The sequence below is a fragment of the Chrysoperla carnea genome, chromosome 3, assembly GCF_905475395.1.
Source record: "Chrysoperla carnea chromosome 3, inChrCarn1.1, whole genome shotgun sequence".
Classification (NCBI taxonomy): Eukaryota; Metazoa; Arthropoda; class Insecta; order Neuroptera; family Chrysopidae; genus Chrysoperla; species Chrysoperla carnea.
Window position 1 is genome coordinate 55,287,892 of NC_058339.1, and position 26,388 is coordinate 55,314,279.

General features: G+C 27.7%; 1 protein-coding gene across 1 annotated transcript; it reads right to left on the reverse strand.

The window, feature by feature from the left end:
* Positions 1 to 79: 79 nt before the first annotated feature.
* Positions 80 to 18,753, reverse strand: LOC123296119. Its single transcript, XM_044877581.1, has 2 exons — positions 17,998 to 18,753; positions 80 to 284 (listed from the first exon to the last, which is right to left on the reverse strand). Exons 1-2 carry the CDS (start codon positions 18,751 to 18,753, stop codon positions 93 to 95), a joined length of 948 nt encoding a protein of 315 aa, XP_044733516.1. The 3' UTR covers positions 80 to 92.
* Positions 18,754 to 26,388: the final 7,635 nt, after the last annotated feature.

A 26,388-nucleotide genomic window follows, 5' to 3' on the forward strand; every position in this document is an offset into this window, starting at 1 on the left:
AGAAGAATCATTTTACTTTTCTATTATCATAATATATATCAACAACAATTTTTGGAAAATGTGAAAAAATTGGGGAGTATTTAAATTATGGTTTATCTATTTTTATCTGGTATATAATCATAAATATCTGATAGTAAGATATCCAGTAAGCTTAATGATTCCCAAAAATCAGTGATATCAACTGTTTCATCACCGTACACAGCTAATGCAATTAAATGTTTTAATTGTGGATTTAATGATGTTTTCATATGGTGTGCTGTGGCATGATGTCCCAAATTCTGGAACTAAATAACAAAAGAGGTATAATATTTTTAATTGATAACAAGACGTTAAAAACAACAAATCATACATAGCCAAAAAATTTATATCCTGAAAATTAAGAATTAAATTAGTAAAAAAATTATCGGATTGCAATTAATTATACTTGATGAAGGATAAAACTTATTCAGAAATTTTTTACAAGTTGATGTTTTCACAACACGGATCTGGAGGTTGCGCCAGCTGTTTTTTTACGGACAATGAATAAGTATAGTTTTTGGTAGCAGAAACAATTTCATGAACGAAGTAACAAGTGAAAAAAATTTATTACTGTAAGAACTACAATATTTAGCATTAGAGCTTATTCGTAATAAAATACGTTACGCAAACAGGGAAAGGGGAGAGTATTGTCTTCAAGGATGAAGTGAAATGTGTGTTTCTTCAAAAAATGAGAAGGTCGCAGTCAGTTGCCAATTTCTTTAGCAAAAATTTTTTAGAAATTGGAGTATTTTTTCAAAATTTTTTTTATTTTTTGATCAGTTTAAAGTAAAAAATTACTCTTGTGATTTTTTTCTCTAAACGCTTAGTTTTCGAAATAAAAATTCATGAAAAATTAAAAATGCAATATTTGATTTTAAGAAAACTGTGTTATTTTTTCAATCTCTGAGGTAATTCGCTTAGGTAAAACAGCTCCTGCGGTACGGATTTTTTAAAATTTTTATCTTAACTTATTCTGTTTTTGTAAATTTGTTGATATTTATAAGAAGGGTTCAAAAACGATGTCATTATATGTGCAAGGGGGTTCAAAAATTACGACGTAGTGTAACGATGGAGAGAAAGAAAAGTCCAGCATGATGAAATTTTACGTGACTTATTTTTAATTGAATGTGAAATAAAATTTGATCGTAATTTAATATATTTTAAGTTATTCTTTAATATAAGTATTTATGTACTTCGTAAACTTTTTGTAGCAGAAAAATGAAAAAATATGTTCGTCAGAAGGACAATAAGTAATTAACATTATTTTCAATGCATCATTGTTTCTGATTCTCTCTTAAACTTATTTTAAGTCAAGATAATAAAATTAAATAAAAATTTTGAATAATTATTACAGAAAATGTTTAAAGTTTGTTCAATTATAATTATTATTGAAAATATTAAAAGTAGTTTCAATTAGTTTAGTTAATATCTTAACATATCACACATATCTATAATTTGTTATTTTTCATTAAATTAAATGACTTCTAAACTTCCTCATTTCACTAATGCTTATGCAATGGGATTTATTTCAATTTGTTGTGTGAAAGTTTTGATAGAATTTCACAAATAATCATAATAATGTATACATGTACAGTCTGTCTCACAACAAATTGTACTTTGATGAATTAAAGCCTAGTAAGAAGTTGAAAAGAATTGACAAATGTTTCCTGTAAATGGAATTAACACTTTTTTATAGTTATTCTAAATTCTAAAAACGTATATAATTTACTATTAAATTATATAGAAATTTCATATGTACTATTTAAAATTTTTGCCTCAATTTTGTACAAATTTGAAATGACTATGCAGTAACTAAATTAAACTCTTCATTATAATAATTCTTACAATGCAGTGTATATTTATTTGCACTCGCATCATATTTTGTAAACTGTTTTATTTTCATCATACCGCAAATCTGCTTGCTAAGTTTACAAGGTCATGGAATTTACACCAGTTTACTTATTCAAACTAATTTTTATAAGTGAATCTTTGTATATTATTAACGAAAGCATGCAGCTTTCAGAAGTGAAAAATATTGGCTTAAGCAAACGCAATGTAGGCCAGAATAGTTTTTTCTTTTCAGCTTTAAATCGAACTATTTGGCGAACTACCTTAACGCCCAGACCAGAAAAATTCTACTTGGTGGATAGTTGACAGCATGTCCATATCAACAACCTTCCAAATTACTAAAATAGATACCAAAAATTCTGATCGCCCACAGCAATAATTGGTTTACACTCTGTATAAAATGTATAATATAAAGATTATATTTACCATCTTATTAATGTATTCTAGTCAGATTTCATGAATATGGATCGACGTTAATTTAATGTAAATTTCATCTTAAACAATCTCTATAGTATCCTAACTGAATCGTATGTAGTGCTACTAGGTATAGTCGTAGTCGCAGCATATATAATACTTACTTACTACTGTACTAACTGGTAGCACAACATAAACAAAGTTTATTCAACAGAATAACTATACTAAAGTTTGGGTTGGTACTTCTTCTCTCATATATTCGTATCACAAATAAACATTTGAAAATAACACACATTCATACATACTACAATTATTATTATTCTTAGAATGAAACTCGTTGTATATTTGAATTCGGCAAGATTGTTTCTAGTCTTAACGTAGTTTGTTAGCATCCTACAATATTTTCAAATGTATTGGATTATGTGCGCGGTAAGAGTACATAGGCTGGTAGTGAAATGAGGCTTAATCATGTTCTAATAGTGCATCCCCGAAGGTTTCACACACACAATTATCATATACATTTTAATCTCTACACATAAATATCTCGCTTTGTTGTCAACCAAAAAAAACTCAAACAAAAATTGCAGAGTTCAATCAAATTACATCATGTTCTGACATTAGTTTGGACCTAGTTCTTGGAATTTCTTAAATAGCCAATTTAGATCCAGTAAGAGATGCAATAACCTTTTAAATTAGATAGTTGATCCTCATTAAAAAAAAAAAACTGATAATTTTTGTTTAAAACATTTTTTCGAAAAACGTTACATTTCGGGGGAAATACGACTTAAAAGTATATGGTCATTGCATTTAATCGAAAAAAATGCGCTTGTAGTTTATCGATAATTGTACGTCAAAGTCATGGACACAGGTGAATTTTCTCTATTGTCCTTGACAACTTTTGGCTAAAGCATTTTTCCGTAGTTAGCGTGTTATCTTTCGATTAAATGCAATAATGACATATTTTTAGTTACAATTAAATTAAAATTATTTAAACACAAATTAGTAGTTTTTTTATGACGATCAATTTTCTTATTTAGTGTTATTCTATCTCTTACCGTTTAAGATCTTGATTGGTTGATTGAAGAAACCCACAGAACTAAGTCCAATCTGATGTCCGAACATGATGTCCTCAATCAAACTCTGCACCTTTTGTTTAAATTATTTTTTGATTGGTTAACTACAAAACGAGATATTTAGGTGTATTGATTAAAATGACTCACCCTGTATACATATTGTTAACTTTTTGGCTTGTAAAATTTTCATAAATTGTTTAACTTTGCGTTATTATATTTCAACACTGAAAATGCCAATAATTACTTTTTCTTTTTTTAACTCAGAACAAATAAACCAATGAACAGTTAGTATTTACTTTTCTAAAAAACACATTTGCTCCAATGCTCACCATGTTAATGATCGTAACTTTAAATTAATTTGATCTCGAGTTAGATACGTTCAATCGACAATATGCCCATGGGATGACAACTGCTTCTAATGACTAAACGAAAACATATTTTCATCAACTATATATCGATTACATTTCAGGTGGAATATGTGTACAAGCCGTCGAGAAGACGTTAGGTTTATGAGCATTAATAATTACCATGCCGCGCGATCATAAGTGACTTCGTTAAGGCTTTTAACGAAATTTTTTATCAATTTCAGACCATTGCCGCAATACGATATTCATATGAAGTGATTGATAGAGTTTTGAAAAATTTCCTGCCAAAATAAAGAATCTAGAATAGTATTCTTAAACAAGTTTGAATTATATAGGGTCTTTCAATGGGAGTAGTATTTTTGTAGGTACTTTTTAAAAATGAAAGACAAAAAAAATTAAAAGTATAAATTGTTTTGTGTTTGATATTGAAGTTTTGTTGTCACAAATATCGTTCGAATTTCCATCGCAAGTTTTTTGAAATCCCCGTCTAAGATTTTAATTATACTTATTCCATGTCTTGAATTTAACGTTACGGTGATATTCAGGTCTTCAATTGATTGTACATTCTTCACATCATAAGCCCTTTTCAGATATATTCGCAGCAAATAAGGCCAAATGCAAGGGAGAGGGTGATCAGCGACCGCTCTCTAAGCATGCTAAGTGAGTGCTCCCTTAGAGCCTTAAAGGAAATGGTAGCAAACTGAAAACCACAAAAATAAATACAAATTTACAAAATTTGCCAAATTTTCCTTGAATTGATACTAATTTTTAATGTTTTTTAGGATTTTTGACAATTTATTTCAATCTTTAAGTAAGTAAAAAATTGGTGAATGTTCCAAGAACAAATTCAATGAGCCATTGACCATTATTTTACAAAACGCACCCAATATGTTTGTGGTTACGCGATAACGTTTAACATTGGACATCACTTGACTTATATTATTGAGAATACTCGATATCCATTATTATGATTATTATGAGAGAAATTGAATGAGTTTTGTGAGTAGAAATAATATGTTAAAGTTTGGTGTATAAAATGATAGATTGTATGATTGACTATAAATTAATATAATAATTCAGTTAAAACAAATTATATACCAATAACAACTTTATTCAGTAACTAACAAACTGATCAAATCAATAATTAATTATAATTATTTGGTAGGTATTAATTGCTTATTTATGGTTTTGTATAAATTACAAACTAAATTATATATGAAATCATCAACAACAAAAAAAACAAATTTAATTAAACTTTATCAACAATAATTTATATAATTTTAAAGCAGACGGTGTCTTTTAATAAAATTGAGTTTAAAAAAATGTGAATTAAAAAAAATACAACGTATGATAAAACTAGACTTTCCTAACTTAGACTTTTTTTTTAAGTTTAGAGGTAGGAGTTTTACTGCAAACAAAATGTCTTGACATTGTACACAGAATTTGATTTGAATGTTTTTTTTTTAGTTTCTGTAATAGAAATATTTAAGGAATTTGGATCTTTTAATTGAATTTATTAATATTTTCTTTAAATTGTGGTATTTTCTTTGAGTTTGTCTGAAAAGTTAATATAATATGAAAAATTTACAAAGAATCCCTATATATTATAAATGTGAAAGTAAAGATGTTAGTTTGTTTGTTACGCTTTCACGCTAAATTTAGCGAATGGCTTTTAATGAAACTGTACAGCAAAATAGCTCATACATCAGAATAACACAAGAGCTATTTATTATAAAGATATAAATATTAAAAACAAAAATTTAATTTAATTTGAATTTATTATTTTGAATTTTTACAGAAATCTTTATTTTATGGTTCAAAATAATGATCACAGATGGAGCAGAATGATCATCATTTTGAACCATAAATTAAAAATTTTCAAAAAATTTAAAACAGTAAATGTCAAACAATTTATGGCAGCTCTGGTATACTTAATGAATTATGACTGTTTTACAATTTAAAAAATTGAAAACTGCATATATTTTAGCTTCGTAAAACAATCGCTTCAAGTGTTTTTGGAAGGGGGATCAATGAGATCAAGAGAAGTAAAGGCTATAAAGCAGTAGTTTTTACTTTTAAGCCCAGTGAAGCGGGTGGGTATTAAGCTAGTTGAAGTTATAGAAAACCAACAATCAACGCAAGTCAAAGAATTGGTGTAATTGAAAATCACCGACATTACATTAAAATTTTAGTCCACAAAAAAAACTGTGTCTATATAATATTTACTTGTTATAAGAATATAAATAGTCAAGTAAAAGCAATTGTTCACTTAAGGCTTAGTTATGGATACTGACTTCTTCAATAGTACTTGGGTGACCCCTTTCTTTGCCATAACATCTACCTTGCTATAAGAAATTTTGTCATGCGACAGCCGGTGACTGAAAACAGAACTACGATAACAGACTTCAGGTCTAGAAATATAAAAAAGTCGATTTCCTTTTTTGCATAATTTTAAAGGTTAGATCCTTAAGAACACTCGTATGTCCTTAAACGGATTGCTCAAAAGATATTTTCGATTTTTTGGAGAAACAGCGTGTTTTCTGGTAAGGAAGTTCGAACTGAACGCTCTGAACTGTGAGTTTTTGCTGCTTCAAAGGGAGGCAAAACTCGGTTAGCAGAAATAACTTTGCAATACATTGTATATAAAGTAAAAAGGCCTAATGTGTGGATCAGGGATCGGTGATGAATTCAAAGTGAGTAAAATTATCATCCAAGTTACTCTGCCGAAATTATCTCTCAAACTTAAAACGCGTTTATCTTGATACTTCATTTTTCGAGGTGGTTGATATGAGTTCTACTTGATCGATTCCTTTGAAATTTGGTTTAAATCTGTGTCTTAAATTTCAACTTTGAGTATTTTAAAATTCGAAAATTATTTAATTTTTTTTACAATGTAGGCTTCTAGACTACAATACTCCCTTAAACTTGTGTTTTAGCAGTCGATAAATAAATAGATGCGTATTAGAAATCATAGTAATTTACAATAATACTGTTCAAATGTATTAATGAACTGTCTATTAAAAAAATCCTACCCTTTGTTGATTTAGTCATAAATAATTTTCCCAAAATGAAATGTAAACTTTTGGAATACCCAGTATATTACATAGGCATTGTAAAACTTAAGCCAGTATTTATATCAAACACTTAATAATATTACTGCATTGATTCCTTAAATATTTCCGCATTATATGTTAAAAACACTACCGTGTGCCATACCATGGTGTTTCATACATAAGAGACAGAAGAAAGGATGATAATAATTTACTGGTTATTATTCCTAAGTACAGAATGTAACAGAATAATTGCAAATAATTTTTACCTACATTGTATGTGTATAAAAGTCCTTGGCCAGAAAAATGAATCGTGAATATTTTCTGGACGCCACTCGAATCAATTTTTAGAGTCGTTCCAAAAACATCTATATATCCTAATTCTCATACTATCGATTAACTTCACTATCAATCAAACTTTATACTATCTCTATATATTATAAATGCGAAAGTAAGCATGTTTGTTTGTTTGTTTGTTACGCTTTCACGCTAAAACTAGCTAATGGTTTTTAATGAAACTGTACAGGAATATAGCTGATATATCAGAATAACACATGAACTATAATTCATAAAGATATATAAAAAAAATAAAATAATTTTATTTAATTTGACATTTGACATTACCATAAATTACAGATTTCTGTAAAAATAGTCGATATAAAATATTTCATAGCCATTTTCTCTGATATATTCAATGAATAATTACTATTATAGATTTAAAAAAATAGAAAAGCATTCATATATTTTACCTGTATAAAACAATCCTTATCATTATTTCGAGTGTTATAGAAAGGAAATAAGCGAGAGCAATTTTATCAATCTTTACTTCTAAACCCAGCGAAGCGGGTGGGTATCACTCTAGTATGCTTATACTATCGATCAAACTTCAAAACTAAAACTGTCATGTATTAAATCAATAGCTTGTGGCATCTAACCACAGTCTAAACACATTATATTTTATTAAGCAATTGTTCTGGATAAAATCTTAAATAGTGTTCACATAGAATTGGGATTTAATTATTTCCTCAACATGGGTCTCTAAAAATACGACAGTTACAATTAATATTTATTAAAAACAAAATTGAATAAATGTCAGTATTTACACATATTTTAAGAAAAGTTAGGCTGTTAATTTTAAATCTATGCATATCAAATTCTGACATTTGAAACACTAAATCGGTAAAGCAATCGTAAAAAAGTTTTTACATTCATAGTAAATGATTATCAAGAATTGTTTTTTTTTAATGAAAAAGTTTTAAAAATAGGTGTTTCCTTTTCGTACTTTTTTTTTTTAATTTTTAAATTAATTAAAGCATGAATAAATAAACTTTGATAATTTTCAAATCAAAATTATTATCCTGGGTAAAAAAGTTATTCTAAATCATAAAAAATATTTTTACTGGGTTGAAACACGTAGGCAGGTTTCTTGAGTCCGGCAGCGTACCATTTACTCACCAGGCAGGGTGAATTCAAGTTTCAGTTTCCGGTTAGTTTTGACCGTCACTTGGTGACGGTTTTTATTTCCAAAACTCGCATAGCGTTTACGTTAGCTGAGATATTGTGAGAGCTGTGAGCTAAGGTAATAACAAATTACCTCCAGTATTCACAGTTCCTACTGCAGTTCCTACGATTGACGGAATGGACAATGATAAAAATGTTAAATTTATTTGGAAAACAAAATTAAACTTTACCAGCTACAGTATTGAGAAATATTGAAAATAACGTTAGTCGAGATTCTGTTACACACAGTAAAATAAAATTACTACTGCTTCTTCAACATCTAAAATATACAAAATTTATTCATTTTATAAAGTCAATATTTAATTTAGAAAATTAAATTTATTTTCATCATCTGGTTTAATGTGTGATGGTGGTCGTTTGGTTTTAAAATTTTCCTCTCTACTTTTTCAGTTCACTTTTAATAAAACAAATGAAAATAAAATAATTGTTATCCTAAATAAATGAAAAACTTGTTGTATGTATGTATGTATGTATCTTAAACACCAAAGACTCACACAAAAACAAATATCATTTTAAAATGAAAGTTTTAATTCATTTTCATTTGAATTTCATGATTGTTGAATTTTTATATTCATTGTATACCAATATTTTTTTATCTTCATAATTCATAACCGGACATGATCTTGTTGTAATTCCAATCATAGAGGAGATATAAACATCGGAAATTGAAACAATTCCAGGGATACTTTTTCGATATGACTGCCTTTCAAAACATGAACAGATTAGATAGCGATTATTTACACGTTGCAACTGCTTTCATTAAGGTCGTGATTATTGGGAAGACTTAAGTGGCGTATATATCCCCTCCAATTGATTACAGGCGGACGATATTTTGTAAAATATCAGATAAATGAGAACTATTCATGTTTTGCAAAGTAACCAATGAAAAATTTTATGAGTTTACATATCAACCGTGATTCTGGCCATGAGATTGTGAGTCTGATAACAAAATCTCGGCGCAACCATCTTACAGCGACTTTTCCCATGCTTCTGCTGAACCATTGGAAGGGCAAGAATATAAATATTCAACTTTGCATTCTAAATTTATGTAATGTCCATTTAATTTATTAGTGTTTATAATTAATTCAAAGGTTTTTATGAAATTTATGACATACTTTAAAAAATATAATATAGTACTTTTATACACGCGGGTGTATTCTATTCAAAAGAGTGTGATAATTAGTGTATGTACACTTTTTTATAATAGGGGAGAGTGCAGTACCAAGGATACAAATTTACATTGATGTGATTTTTAAAGACATTTAAAAGAAATATAACAATAAAAATGATGTGAACTATTATTCTTAAACATTTTTTTAAGAATATATATAATAACAGCAATCGATAAAAAAGTGTTATTCATGATGAAGATTATAATGAACCATAAATCACTCTATAATGTACCTAAAATCACTACTCTGATTTTGCTTGATGGTACTACTATCATCATCCCCAGGAAACATTAAATGAAATATTTAATGTATATTAAATGAAATATTTAAAAGTTTACAAGTTTCTCTTACAGGCATCTTCTCTTAAAGGCAAGGAGCCGTTTCAACTGGTCTGTTTATTGATCCTGGATAAAGGAGACCCTCTTTTTTCACGTTCACTACTCTAGGCTATACTTGATAACCTAAAACGAAGGAAGGATAATTGTCAAATTTTGTGTATAGAACCTATTATCATATGCTTGGTACATCTCGTTGCGATGCCCAACGTAGGTTATCGTTGGTTTTTCCAAACAGCAAGTCAATAATCAGTGATTCAAAACACCAATTTATAAATAAATGAACAATAAATACAAAAATTTTTACTTTGAAGCACTAAAATATGTTCTATTTCATTTGAAAACGAATGCACATGGGTAATTATTCTCTAGATTGTTTCCCTCTAGTTGGTAAACTTTGCCTTTAGAATTGCTATTTTTATCTGTCCCGAAAATATAGAATAATTCAAGGTTCGTTGTGTCCGGGGTACTATACATTACTCTGTGTTTTAACCTTTTTTACACACATGTTAAATAATGCTTTATTTTTAATGAATTACAAAAAAAATCTAACTGTTCATGCAAAAAAGTTGTTTGTAATTAGAGAACAATTTGTAAAAACAAATATTTAATATAATCGTTCACACTTTCCTCTGTTTCATTATGCTTTCAAAAGATGACTTGAAGTATTTTCATTAGATTTGTAAATTAAAACCTCGTTGATGCTGCCAACATCAGTTCGTTTTCAGGTGCCAGACTGTATTTTTGTCTAGTTTCAATAAACAAAGTAATATCCAAATTTGAACTGTTTTAAAATTCTCTCTCAAAACATTACCAGCTCTTGTACCATTTAAAATTGAAACAATACCATTATTATATCCATAATAATTTATTGTTCATTACCATTATAGCCCTATAATAGGTACCTTATAATAGGTTATGTCCAGCTTACATACTGGACATAACAATAGTGTTATGAGTGGTATTGTCAAGTAAAATTGACTTTATTAATATCTGTTTTAAACAGCGTATATAATTGAAAAGTCATATGCAAGATATAATTGAATTATCATAGTTCGAATGCTAGGCTATGCTGCTACTATACTGGTTTTGCTGCATTTGTTGAAGCTTGAAAATTATTACCGTTGATGACATATTGTACAAAGGTTGTGGTCATTCACATGTTAATATACATAAAATATGTCATTGATTTATTTTCACGTGTACACCACGCATCTGTAAAATTTTTATTAAAGTAGAGTATGAAACTTTAAGAATAATATGTGCAGTTCTTTACGAATTGTGGTGTAGTTCTACTACCGACTTGTGCACTACTGTATTAATGTTTGTCGCAGTCCTGAAAGTTAAACAAATTCAGGACCTTTTAATATAGGCCCTTGTCCTAAATGTGCGAGAATAGATGACAAGATCTGAAATCAAAATTAAAATCGATAAATAAATATAAAAGATATAAGCAATTAAATAATTTTTTCTTATTCTTGCAAAACAACTTTATGGCAATTGCAAGTTTTATTATCCTTTCTTTCTATTAGTAGGTACATTTAAATCTTTCATATTTTCGTAGTTATTGATGTTATTCAAAAATTGATTTAGCTTAATGTTTTGGCGAACGTCCTTGGAAGCAATAAACAAAATTTTGGGACAAGGGCCCATTGTACATAATTTTTATGCAGTAGAAAAAGAAATTCTTAGAAAACTGAGAATGAGTAGTGTAAAATTTTCTGTTTTGTTAATAATAATTTGATCTCTTTTATTAATAATAATTTTCTTCGTAGAACATCACAAAAACCTAGCCATTTGTGATGTTTAAAAAACTGGATAAGAAATAACAGCCATAGTTGTGTAAAGTTAGAAGCTATGTAAATGAGTACAAGTTTGCCATGGGAAAAATGCGCTTTGTCACAATAATTGACATGATAATATCGTGTTACAACTTCTATATGGAATTCGATAAGCTGCGTTGATTCTCGGTATTACATAATCGACGATCTAGAATTTTGAAGCAACGTGTTTTAAACAGAATGAAAGAGTTAACGAAATAGAAGAACTAGAAAAGTGAGCTTTGTTTAAATCTCAAAAAGCGAAAACTTAAGAGGTGTTAAATATATATCATCGCAAAGAACACCAAATGTCGAAAAGTTGAGTACTACTGATCAAGCTCTTTAGCATGGCCTAATCCAACCTCAAAAATATTATTTCTGCCACTAGTCAGAACATTGTTGGTCCACAAATTGTGAATATATTTAACGTTAGATGTGTCTAAGAGGCTGAGTACACGTCTTTCATGAATACCTCAAGAATACTTCTTATATGTGCTACCCGTGAATGGAACGGGTAACTTTAACTAACTATAAGACACAATGATTGACTATTTCACGTTAGCATGTAAAGAAACTACAAGTAATTGCCTATATTTATATTATCTGGTACAGATATGATTATTTATTGAAATATATAATATTTTAATAAAATTTTGTATTATATTAAGTGATAAATTTCATAGAATATATAATATGTGTGAAATAATATCAAACAATTTATATCTTTGGTATAAATTTAAAATGTCTGTCTGTAATATAATAAATTCATCAATAAAATCCTATACATGACAGTGTTATGTTATTACATATATCACTATATTGTACTTATTACTACTAGTCCAGGTGCCTATCAACATACATTGCCATTGATGAATGAACTTCTATAAATTGAAATGTTGCTTAATAATCCTATTGGTCCGCTTAAAATAATGTTTTTACGTAAATTTATTTAAAGGCAAAAAAATAACTATAAAAAAAATATGTATACATAAAAAACGATTTTTGGCTAATATCTCGGAGACCGTCAATATAAAATCAAAATTGTCTTTAAAAAAAACACAATTATGGCTGTCTTTCGCCCGCCATCTATTGGTTTTCGCAAATTTTCTAGAATTTTTTTTTGTTTTTGGAGATATTTTCATAAAATCACTAGTTGAAGCTACCTGCAAATTTCTAACTCTCTATCTTTTATAGTCTTGGAGAAATTGGACATCATAGTCTAGTCCTAATTTGCACCCTCACGGATATACAGTGATGTTTACGAAAAAATGTTTTTAGACATCAAGAGACATTTTTTTCATTTAAACCTTTGTTCTATCTCTAACGGTCTATAAGGCGGCTAATACGGACTCAAGACTCAGTCATGGGAACTGTCGAAAAATTGAAAACCTAAATATATAGCACGAATCATAAATAATTTAAAATTTGTAAAACTGTGAAATTATTAGCGAGGGTATCAAAGCTATTATAAATAAAAATAAAAATATAATTACTGGGGTGGGTTTCGAACGCAGGCTTTTTGAATGATCGAAGATAAAAAAGTTATTAAGTTAAGCATAATTAAGCCATATCTTCATTTCTAAAGATGTATTCGTCAATGGCAATATATGCTGATAGGCACCGGGACTATGTAGATTATGGTTTATAGTTAAACATAAATACTATTTATATAGTTTCTATTATTGGTTTCTTGTTTATGTATTTAGATAAATAATACTAAAAATTTATAGAAATTGAAAATATGTTTTAAGGAAAGTATATTCTTTTAAGCTCCTATTTAACTAAAAATCATACGTTTTAAAAGAACTCTTTCTTTGAGAAATAAATTTTTAAATTTTAAACTACAAGTTTTCTATTTTAATAGAATCTAAATATTTTATCATTCATGGAAATTCCTTTATTCATTTGGCTGAAAATTGAGTAAGTAAATAATAGAATTGAAATTAGAAATGTTTATTTATAAACTTTTAATAGGAATAATGCATTTATTTGCTAGGTACCACCAAATTTATTAAACTGACTTGTTCGAGATACAGAAGTGGGTTTTTCTTTTAAGTTTTATGGAATTCTTAGGATTTCTTTTTGTTACAATAAATGTTCTTGATAATAAATTAAGAGCTGTAGTAGATTTGAGCAAGGAAAAAATGAAACACCACCATCTGGATTCTCCGAAGGAATTCCTACAAGTGACGCCGTCAGGTTTTTTCAATTTCACAAAACTACTTCCTTCATCAGCCCTTGTATTATGAGCTAATCAACAATTGGACAAAATTTCAGTTCATTTTAATTATATAAATTATTATTGAACCATAACTAAGATACACTTAATGTACAATATAACTAAATCTTTTATCTATGACTTAATGGTTGTATCATAATCTCAAAAGTTTTATGATATAAATTCATTCTTAAAAAAAATTATGTTAGATAAAAACTTTTTTAAAAATATTTAAAAACGTAAAAGTTGATAAAACGATAAAAGTTGAAATAAAAATTATACCTATGCGATAAACTGTATTAAGAAATAAAAGTTATTTGAAGTAATTTAAATTATTTAATTTAAGTAGTAATATGAAGTGTTTTTTGTCTGAATATTATCGAAGTATCTTATTTCACGGGGAAAAAAATTATTATCACTTTTAATAATAGAAAAATAGCAATGTACACAGTATTTTTTTGAGCTGTATATCCGATTTCAAAAATAGCTGATAAAGGTTGTAAAGAAATATCACGGAAATGAAACTTCTTCCTATAGCAAGAAAATATATACTCACTAGCTGAACCCGTAGTTTCATAAGCTAAGAAAATTGGACATATTTTTCGATTTGAATTCCCAAATACAGTGATTATTTGTTTGTTTTGAAATGTAATATAAAAATTTTCAAGAAAATGCGTCTATGAAGAAAAAATTCGCAGATAAAGTAAATTGTATCGAACGAATAAGTGAGTCAAAAGTTGTTTTTGTAGACAAAAAATAAGAATATGTAAAATAAATAGGTTTTTCCATTTAAGAAACGAAAGTTAACTTGGCTTACCATGGAAGCGGCGAAGTATAAAAAAATAAATAACGTTTTTTCGTTCCCATAAAAAATAAGGCGGCTAGAAAGATGGTTATTATAAGTTTAACGATCAGTGAATCTGTGAATCTGTATATCTGTGTGTCTGAAAATGGCATCGTACCTCCTAAATGGACGAACTGATTTTGATTTTTTTTTCAAAAGTAGTTTTATTAAGAGTGCAATTTAACGAAGATAAAAACTAGAAAAGCGACCAATAACATCATAAGACTGCGTAGATTTTCTTGAAACATTCATCCGTTTAGGAGCTAAAATACCACAAAAGAATCGATCAGATCTAATTTTATGCCGTCATTAAATTTTTATTTTAATATTGTGTTTTTATTTTCCATTTCATTTTTTATAGTGAGTGATTCATCGATACATATATAAAATAAAAAGTATACAAACTAAAATTTATCAAGTCTTACACTTGATGTAATAATTTCTTTACAATTTTATGGCATGTGCTAATTGAATTTTAAATATTTCAGTTTTGTAGGCATATTAAATCCAAGTAAATATACATTTCTCACCAAATAAATCTTCCAATTACTTGTAAATGATTGATTGCCTATTATTGCTCATGTATATTTAATGTAGGTAAATTGAATATTATATTATAGTATTATTGGTCAATTTGGTTTCAAACCATACTACAAACAAATTTCCATGTTATATAATTACAAATCAGTCACTATATTGTTATATATTATATTGACTTAATTTTACACAAATGTCTAACATTATAGACATTACTATTATACATATTCAATATATATAATTGTATTTGTATGTAGAGATATATAATGTGTATTCTAGAATACAATTATCTTTATTTAATAGATAATTTTGGCTTAAGGTGGTTATATCGGTATACCAAGGAGAATTCTAAGCATGTGATATCCAATTTCAATATACAAATTATATTCTATGTGTATATAGGGTAGTGTGTAGTACCTCGTATGTAGTTTACTTTATAGTTTCTCGATGAATATATAAAGACAAAAATTCCTTCTAGAAGCCAACCTTCCGGAGAGAATGATTATTCATGTGAATTTTTGTAAAGTAAAATATAAATAACATTTTTTAGTTTAAGTAAAACGTTTTGCATTCCAAATCACTGCTTTTTGGTGGGTAGGCTTAGATAGGCCTAGTACAGCGAGTTGAGAAAGTTGGACAAGATGCAAACGAATTATCTCCGAGACTAAACTTTGTTAGATATTACATGAAATCCTTAAGCCATCAGAATCTATAAATATTTGTTTTTGAGCAATTTCGAACGAGGCTAGTTGAGAAATTTATTAATTAACTATCTTTTAAAATAAATTTAAGAATTTTTAGGTGATTTTAAAATGCAAATTTGTCATATTGTAGTTTGTAAAAATAACGTGGTATGTCGAAGAAGTATAGTTTGAAATGACAGAAACTCATGTAATCATCAAATCTTTAAAATAGTTTTTCTGATCAATCAACCTACTGTACCAATGGTACTAGAAAGGTATGCACTATGTTAGCGTAGAGATAAAAAATGAATTGAGTGCAAAAAAAGAAGGGTTATTTATACTAGAAATTTTACGAGTTTCTAGGTTTCAATCACAAATATTATAGTTTTCTGTTCCCTAAACTAAACTGTGAAACTAAACTTTTTACATTTATTTGAAATTTTTGGTGTAGGTACTTTATAAATCAAAGTAAAGATAATATGTTGAAAAAAGCACTTCGATTCCATTTCGATGCAATGTGTAGGGTCCTACATTATTATCCTATATCGAAATTTATTGAAATCACAAAAAATCGTATGTTATAAACTGATTATTTCGTTTGTTATATTTTTTAAAAAGGCTTAAAAAACACATCCCTATCCCTATTTATTTGTATTTACATTACAAATGGGAAAGTAGAGTTGTTTGCTCGCTTATTTTTCAATTTTTTTTTTTTTTTTTTTTTTTTTTTTGTGTACAATAATATAGCTCAAGCATCATATAAACACATGATCTATAATTTATTAAGATAAATTAAACAATAAAAATAATAATTAAATTTAGTCTGATTTTTCACTGCGCCATGTATGAGCATCATTTTCAAGCTAGTATCAAGCTAGTATAGATGTAAATGTTAATTTTGATCTCTGGTACTAAACTTTCTCCTATGTAGAAATATTTAATCTATTTGTGTGTGTATTATATTGTTCGGTATATATTCTCTATCCGATCATATATAATTATATTAAATGTCTCATGATTTGTGGTCATCGAGTATTCTAGTTAATTAAATGTCAATCATATTATAAGCTGGTTGTGTTGTTTTCTACAGATATTAATTATAATATGTTTAATTTTGTTTATATTATGTGAAAATTATACATTTAAAACATTTTATGTAAATATAAACGAATAAAACTTTAATAATAATAACTAAAATTAATTATATAAATTTTAATGTAGATATTTTTTTATTGAATTAGTCAAAAGAGTTAGTTAAAGATTGAATTGTGCTGAAATAAAGGTTGAAAGCTTAAATTGTGCTATTACTAGCTTGAAAAGTTCCTAAGTGCAAATTTGCTAAAACTGTCAGCATATTTTTATATCAATAATAGATAAAATCATTTCAAGGAAACAACGAGGTAATTAAAGTAACTTTGCGCTTTCCATTCAACACTATGTCCATTTTCTTTTCCTTTCGTGTGGGTAAAATGGACGTTTTTCTTAAAAATAAAGCATTTTCCATTTTGAATTTTTAAATTTCGTGACTTAAAATTTAAAGATCTCGAAATGTTCCTGGGAAATGTTATTTTTAAATTCTTATAGACTTTTTTCTAGTGTTCGCTAGTTTACGGGGAATTTTTCCGAAATAGAGGAGTTTACAATACAGAAAATCAATGAGCTCGAGGCAAAAAATCATCAAAATCGGTTCATGTCGAAAAAAATGGTGATAAAAAGAAAAGTTAAAAAATTACAAAAACAATATGTTACATGAAAAAGTTACATATAAATAGAAATTATACAAAAATTTGATATAAAACTTTCTGTAAATACTTGGGTAAAAATTTTTACGATAATTTGGTATATAATAAGGCCTTTAATTTTAGATTGTATTTTGCTATAATCGGTCGATTTGTATTTTTTCCATAATCGAACGGACTTTGAATTTATGAACTTTTCGTCCAATGACGGCTCTCCTTATCGTTCATTCAATCAGAAGTTGAATTGTCAATATACAGGCCATCGACAAGCTTTGGCCTCTTATACTATACTTATTTACCATTTAAATTTTATAATTATAGAAAAAAATGAAATTTTGATAAAAATTAAAGAAAACTTACCATAGACATATGCGCCATAAATGTTAAATCTTGCAACAATTGCGACGTTTTAATACGGCAATAATGACGTAAAGTGGTACCACTACATGAATTAAACAACAAATCATCAGCAGTTGTTATAATTTCACCATTATTATTATAATTATTATTATCTAACGTTGTTGCTGCACCAGTTGTTGTATAATGTGCTTGTTGTCTAGTTCGTGTTATTGATAAACTCGTTGATGATGTCTTAAACAATCTTGACGAATAATTAACTGCAGATGTCTTTAATGTATCGTAGACAACCACTAACAATGGATCGTAATCACGTCCCAATGTACGATTCGTATACAAACCTAGTTTCCAATTGTCATCACCTGATACACCACCATTTGTATTGATATTCGCTGAAGATGATGTTGCTCCATGTGAAGATGCTGATGCTCCATGTGAAGATGATGATGCTTTAGTTTGTATACTTTTTGGTTGTAATGTATAAGACCCAGATGTTGATAATGTTATATTATTTATCACCTGGGAGCCATTTCGTGATGATATTACAAACATTCCCAATGTTATAATTATTATAATATACATTGATATATATTTCCATGTTCTTGTTCTTGCATGTATTGTTGTTGTTGTTGTACGATTATTGTTTGTCAGCAATAATGATGTTTTATTGTTATTTAAATGTATATTTTGATTAGGATTTCCATTATTTTGTATTGTTGATGATGATGAAGTCTGTAATTGTGATTGCTGTTGTGTCATTATAAATAATTGTTTGTTACGATTGTTTAATAGTCTGTTTTTATGACGTGTTTTCATTTTGGTTAAATTTTTTAAGTCTTTTATTATTTTAGTTAATTAATTGACACATGTTTTTAGTAACTTTCAAGTCTTAAGAATTCACTAAGATTTTAATACTGATTTAGTTTGGATTATATATTTTGTAATGTACACATAATGAATATTTCTGGAATATAAAATAATTATTACTTGAATAACTCAGTCGGTTGAAAGATTTCCGTCTGCTATGTCGTTAACTTGCTATTTGAGGCGCACATTACCCATAATTAAGCCGTTTATAGTTAAATTTTCAAATTAAGATAATAACCGCAAATATTACTACCTGTGTTTGGAACTAGAAAAGTGCCCAGCTAATCACTTCACAGATGGGCACCTTACATTTCTTAGCCATTCGAGTGAGCAACAAGTCATAAAAAAAAATTTCAATTTTTACGCCTTAATTTTGAGTACCTGACTATTCAGGATGTCTTAAAGAAACAATATAAATATTATCAAAGATAATAAATGAGAACTCTAGGATATTTCGAAATAAATTTATATTTTCGGACCCATTTCCTAGATCAATTTTTTTATTATATAAATACGTATTTCGATTACCAAGTAATCATCATCAGTATGAATTAGCTAATCGTAATTACTCTTATTGTGTATGCTACTCGTTGCTAATTTGGTGGCAAGCTGCACCACAATAAGAGTAATTACGACTAGCTAATTCATACTGATGATGACTACTTGGCAGTCTAAATACGTATTTATATAATACAAAAATTGCTCTAGGAAATTGGGCAAAAATCGAAATTTATTTAAAGAAACAAGTTAACCACTTAATAGAATAAAATCGTTTTTGACCAGAAAAAAATTTAGTACCGAGCTATCGCTATGAGATTTTTTAAAAGTTAACTCATATTAACCATAAAAGCTATTAGCTATAGACGCATAGTTTACTAAAGCTATAGACCACAGTTAACTGAAGCTGGCAAAATTTTTTTCTTAAACGAAAACATTCAACAGAAATCTAAAGTCATTAAAGCCGTACTGTCTACTGTTTTCTTTACCACATGGCTCCCCTCGAATCAAATTTCTGGCTACGGACCTTAAAGAAAGCTTTAATTTTTTGCTACCAAATATCTGAATATGTAGATATTTGCATGAATTATTTGATTTTGCTATTCAAATAAGAAAAGTCATGGGTAAAAGGCCATGTTGTTATTTAGAACAACTTTCTAATTTAATATTTTCCTCTATCTCTCAACAGGAATGACCTAAGATTCACTTTTTTAAGACCTCTTAAGTCCATATCATTTCAAAGTGCTGATTCAGTGCAACATTCTTAGTTATTCTGGGTCGGTCGATAAGATATTTTCCCGTAAATCGGGGAGATTTTTTCCAGAAATATGTTACCACTTCTAGGGAATGGGAGATATGTATTGTCCGAAAAAAGGTTGCCACTTAGAGGAGTGAGGCGGGTTTTTTTAAGAATATAATTTAAAAGTAATATTTTATTGAATATAATAAGATATTTTTAACCCCAGAACTAAAAAAGGGGTGTTATAAGTTTGACCGCTATGTGTGTGTATCTGTGTGTTTGTCTGTCTGTGGGATCGTAGCGCCTGAACGGATGAACCGATTTTAATTTTTTTTTTTCATTTGAAAGGTAATTTAACGAAGAGTGTTCTTAGCTATGTTTCAAGTTCGAGTTTAGGTTTACGTACCCGAAAAAAAATGACGATGATCTTCAAAATCGATTCAGTTTGGAAAAACCATGACATACAAATAATTACTATGGAAATGAATAGTCAAATAAACTTGGTTCAATTCATTTCGAAAACTGAAATGGTAAACTGATGAGGTAAATTAAAACAAAAATTCAAAAGAACAAAGTCAACTCAAATATTTCAATTTCAATTAAAATATTTCGAAAAATTTGTCCCAAAAAATGATAGCTATCTAAGTATTCTTTTAATCTCATCTGATGCTCTTGGCCATCACTTTGATATTGATTTAAGAAGGAGTGTTATAAGTTAAAAGTGTGTGTGTTTCTCAGTGGCATCGTAGACCCTAAACGGTCGAACCGATTTGAATGAGAACATTTTATACGAAAGTTTTCAAAAATCGGTTCACAAGGAATAAATTGCATTTGTCAGGGGTTTTTTAAATTTTGTAAATTTCACTTGTAATATATACTTTACCCTTATATTATGTGATTAAAGTACATGTCTCAGCCATTTAAGTGGTAACATGTTTTTGGACAAAAGATATCCCATTTACGTGGTAGCATCGTATTGATCAATCCTGTATTTCTTTTGTAAAATGCTTTTTATACATTAATTGAAACACCCTATATAATAGATTTATCATAAAATAATAAAATAAACATGAATAAAATTGCGTATATATAATATATATGATTGTACGTATGTTGGTATATATAATATAAATAAAATATGAATAAACATGAAATTTGAATCTTTAATTACATAATTATTATCCACTAGTGTCATTATTTACACTGCTGTGGTTTTGGATACATAATAAATTTAATATACCTTTTTATATATTTATATATATATTTAGAAGATAATTCATTTTAAATTTATTATGTTGGAAAAATTAAATACTTAAATTATTATTATGTTTTATTTATTTCTGTAAATGAATAAATACTTCTGCTCGAGATACCTGTAAATTAATATATTTAAATAGTAGCTGTAACCCCGGTACTTAATATCTCAATTTCTCTTTATATCCCTTAAACGACACTCAGATAATTGCAATATTCAAGGGATCTGTTTTGTAATAACGACTATTGAACTTTTTAAATATTCTTGATTTTATTAAGGCTGTTATATTCAAATTTTTGATTGCACGCGTGTAACATTCTTTGAATGTCGTGAAACTTTATAATTTTTTTAAGAATCCTCTTAAGTGTTCATTTGAGGAAAAAAATTGATCAAGAAAAGCGGTTTTCCAGATACAAATGGTTAGAGTAACAATTGAATTTCAAGCACTGCGATTCATCACCTTTACTCTATGGATTTGAAATTTGGTAATGTTAAAGGTATTCTTATTCTACCTGCTCTAAGTACTTTTGTTTTTCGAAAATTCTGTTAATTTTCAAATTTTCTTTTTTCACACCCAGATACAGTGGAATAAGAAAAATTCCGATAGTCTCGGGGCCGGCAATAAGAAAAATGGCAAAATTTTCTTGTGTAAAAAATGAAAATTGGGGACATTAACAGAAAATCGAAAAATAAAAGTACCAAGAGCCGGTAGAATATGAATGTCTATTACCAATCCAAATTTCAAATCGATCGAGTAAAAGATATATATAATCGCAGTGCTTCTTGCAATTCAATTGTTACCATAATCGCTAAGAACCGCGTTTCTCTATAAGTTTTTTTCCACCAATGAATATTTAAGAAGAAAAATTATAAAGTTTCACGCAAATCAAAAATTATAAAGTTTCACACCAATTAAATAACGTTTAAAATTTATACATAACAGCCTTGTTAAACAGCCCAACATAATATTTTTGAAAATTTCTTTCGAATCTTGTATTACTTTTAAATTTTCAGACTGAATAAATTCAATAATGGATCGTTCCTCTATAAATGGCACAAAGTTTTCGAAAAATATTATAAATACCCCAAAAGCAATAAAATTGATATTGCTGGCCAGATCAGATATTATATAAGGTTATCAAATTAATTTCGTTAAATTTTAAGTTTAAAAGTGACCAAAAGTTAGGTTCATTACTTTACTTTAAAGTTTTACCAGTTAATAATTATTATCTAAATTTTAAGAATTTGAAAAAAAAATTTCCAATTTTCTACTCATTTAAACTTATTGTGTTCTATAGGTATAAAATATTTAAAAACAAAAGTAAATTTTTGAAACTTTTGCCATCAACTTTAAGTAAACGTGTGTACCTACATATTCAAATTTCCAATTTTCTATTGTGTTCTATAGGTATAAATTATTTAAAACAAAAGTAAATTTTTGAAACTTTTGTCATCAATTTTAAGTAAACGTGTGTACCTACATATTCATGCCAGCATTATGTAGAAACTTTATTTCGCCACAAACGAACCTTCCCTTCTCCAAATACACCAAAATTTTTTCTGCCGAGTCAAAATCTTATTTGTCTTAGTTACATAGATAATATTTTCAAATCATTTGTATGTTAAAACAGATGATTATTGTTGGTTTAAGAAAATTTTTCTAAAAAATTCAAGTACAATTAGTTATTACAAATGTCTACTTATTTCGTAATTTATATTCATTCCTCTTAGATACAACATGTTAGAGATGATGTTATTTTAAAACTGATAATTTTAATTAAAATAACTTTGAAATAAGCTTTAAGTTCGTTTGCATATTCATTTTATAAAACGTAAATAAACTTAAATTATTTTTTAGTTTAAAAAGTATATATTTATTTTATACTTTGCGTATAGTATTTCCAAGTATATGTGTTATATAGGGGAAAGTTGGATATATTGCACCGTCATTTCAATTGTATCGTTACTAGATTTTCTATCAAATAGTCTATTTTTTTTATTTTTTTACCATACTACAATTAAGCAACGCTGCAAAACAGAGGCTGCTACCGACTGTCCAAAATTCGATTGCATGGAATTTGATCTAAATATTTATATTGTTTTGTTAAAGCATAAATCATGAGTTGTAACATATTTTGAGTTGTCCTTTCAAAAGTCATGAAAATTCACCTTCTAGGTCTCCAATACCTGCTCTCTTTTTTAATCATACATTGTCGTATGTATAACTAGCTTTTCGGACTCTCAGGTAACGTTTTTTGCTGTGGCAAATATTTAGTGATGGAATCTTTTCTGGCATTTGATATTATGAGTTATATACATATCTTGATGCGATTCTGTAAAAATTTCAAAACCACAAATAAAAAAACAAAAATGTTTAATGCTTTGTTTTATAAAAAACAAAAATTTTTTTTAGAAACATTTATAGTGTTTTGACAATAATTAAAAGGGGTCAAAATGTTCTAGCTAATTTTAATGAGTAAAAACTAGTGTCAAAAGTAACTGTTTAAAATTAGTCTTATTTATCCCCTGTTTGAAATTTAAGGATAATACATCTCTACCGACTTTTGAAATGGACAACTGAAAAAATGTTACTGGCTCTAACTATTATAAGCTTGATCCATTAAATATTTTTGAGATTTGCTCAGGTAAATAACAAAAATCAAATGCTAAGATAAAAAAATATGAAAATTTTCACTTTCTAGCAGCAGTGGCGAGTGATAATATAATAATTTTCCAATTAAATTTTGAAGTCGGTAGCTAGTATATTTATTTTCAACCGTGGTTCCAATGATTATTTTTCCGGCGTATATTCGTAAGCCAAAAATAAGAAATTTTATTAAAAATGGCAAAATTTTGGTTAACCAATTTTTTTGGGTTATGTTAATTGAATTTTAAGAAACTAATTTGACTGCGTTAGATATCCAAGTGACTTAACTGTGAATATTATCCACTTATACAAATAAGTTTCTTTACAAAACAATATGTTTCAGTCTCAAAAATGGTACGATATAACCAACTCTCCCCTTTTACGTTTACTATATATAGTCAAAGTGCACATACAGTTTAGTTTTTACATAGTTTTACATGGAAAGGAAATAAGAAAAACATTTTGTTGGAGAGTTGTATCACAAAAAATTTTTTATAATCAAGTATATAACATGTTGAACATCTACAAACTATAAAAAAGAAAAAAGCCTGTAATTTTTTCTACAAATTCTTACTTGAGAAAAACGTAAAAAAATTTTATTGGGTAATTTTGATCTAAAAAATCTTTTACTGCTGAGAGATTTTTTGGATATCTCGACAAATATTCATCTAAATGTCAAATGAACTCGATTTTTATGTCTCGGGATCGTACTTATAACAGAAAATCCATACGCCTGTCACATGGATTGCTTTTTAGATTTCACGAAAGGCTTCTGAGATATTTACTGTATTGGCTGAAGAAGATTCGCCCAACCGTCAATTACTCTAGAAAATGGTTTTTATCAATATCAGAGGCAAAAATGTTTTCGTTTTTTGAAATTTGATATAGAACATGAAGTGTAAGGTATAGTTAAGCAAAAATGTTGTTTAACGCCTTTTTGAGTAAATTTTGATTGTTAGCATAAAATCCTTTGTACTTGCAATTTTTGGCTTATTTTACTTTCTAATAGCTCCGTCACCGGGTACGTAGAAATATTTTAACGTATGTTTTATTTTCATTTAAATTAATGAAATGCTAACAACCTTTGTCTATCGAATGAAAAATTCTAACAATCATCAAAAAAGCCTAACAAGGGTACAGTCTAAAACAAACAGACTCCAGGGGAATACAATAATAGGGATACACTTAAACCTTAAACAAATATTTTTTTTTAGAAAAACTGACACATCTTAAAACAAGATTCTCATTATTTTTTCGAATTCAAAAACAATTTGCAAAATTTATTGTTTTCAAACAGAAAAGAAAGTACGGGACAAATCTACTAATATAAAATCGAAAAAACTCGATAATCGCATTATAAATTTGATTTATATCTTCAATATATTATTAATATCTAGAAAATTATAAAAATATTAGAAGCGAAGAAAAAATAAACCATTTGTCAGTAATTTATTTTCAATACATATATACAAGAAAAATATCGGAAATTGAAATTATAGTTTCAATTTGCGCATGACGCATTATCATTAAAAAGTCATTAATTTTTATCAAGAATAGAAATCTGATGCTTGGAGAAAATTCATGAAAAAGGTTTTATTTACATTATTCAAATTTTTTAAATATTTTATACAGGAAGGCCCAAATTCAAAGTTATAGATTGAATTTTTTTATAAGGTTTTTGTTCAATTTATTTTTCTACACCTCTTTTCAGCATCGTTTAACTTTAAAGTCAATAATAAAATTCTAGTCACAAATTTTGGAAAATAAGTATGAATTAAAGGTCTTTCTCGTGTCATTTCTGTCTGCTTCTTTGGGCGTAGTGTATTTTAATAAATTTGCTCTTTACTTGAAAAAATAACTCTTAATCGTAAACTATTATTTTATACCTAACTCGAACGTTTATTTTTTACCACATAGGATATACAGAATGTAACAAAAAATGTGGTAAGATACATTTTTCAAGTCTGTGTATAATAGCATAGAAACAAACTATATCTGCTTGTTTTTATTTTACTAGCATAACATTCATCCCGCAAAATGAGCTTAGAATGTCATAATAGTACACATATTCACGTTAACATTGTCACCATGTTTACAAAATACGATCTTAACATCGCATAGTTGACGAGATAAAATACCAAATAAATGCTAAAAGAAGCGGAATTTGATATTGTGTCATTTTTTTGTTCCGTTTTGTTATAGAATGCGAATAAAAAGAAACACTATTGAATACCCGGTATGTTAAAAGCATGCAACTGGAATTACATTTTTCGTATGAAAATACGAAATTTTCCTTTTAATCAAGATTGATTTATTCTGGCCAAAGAAATGTGAACCTTTAAGAAGGTGAGGAGGGATGTAAATTTTACAACCATTGCCTCATCAATT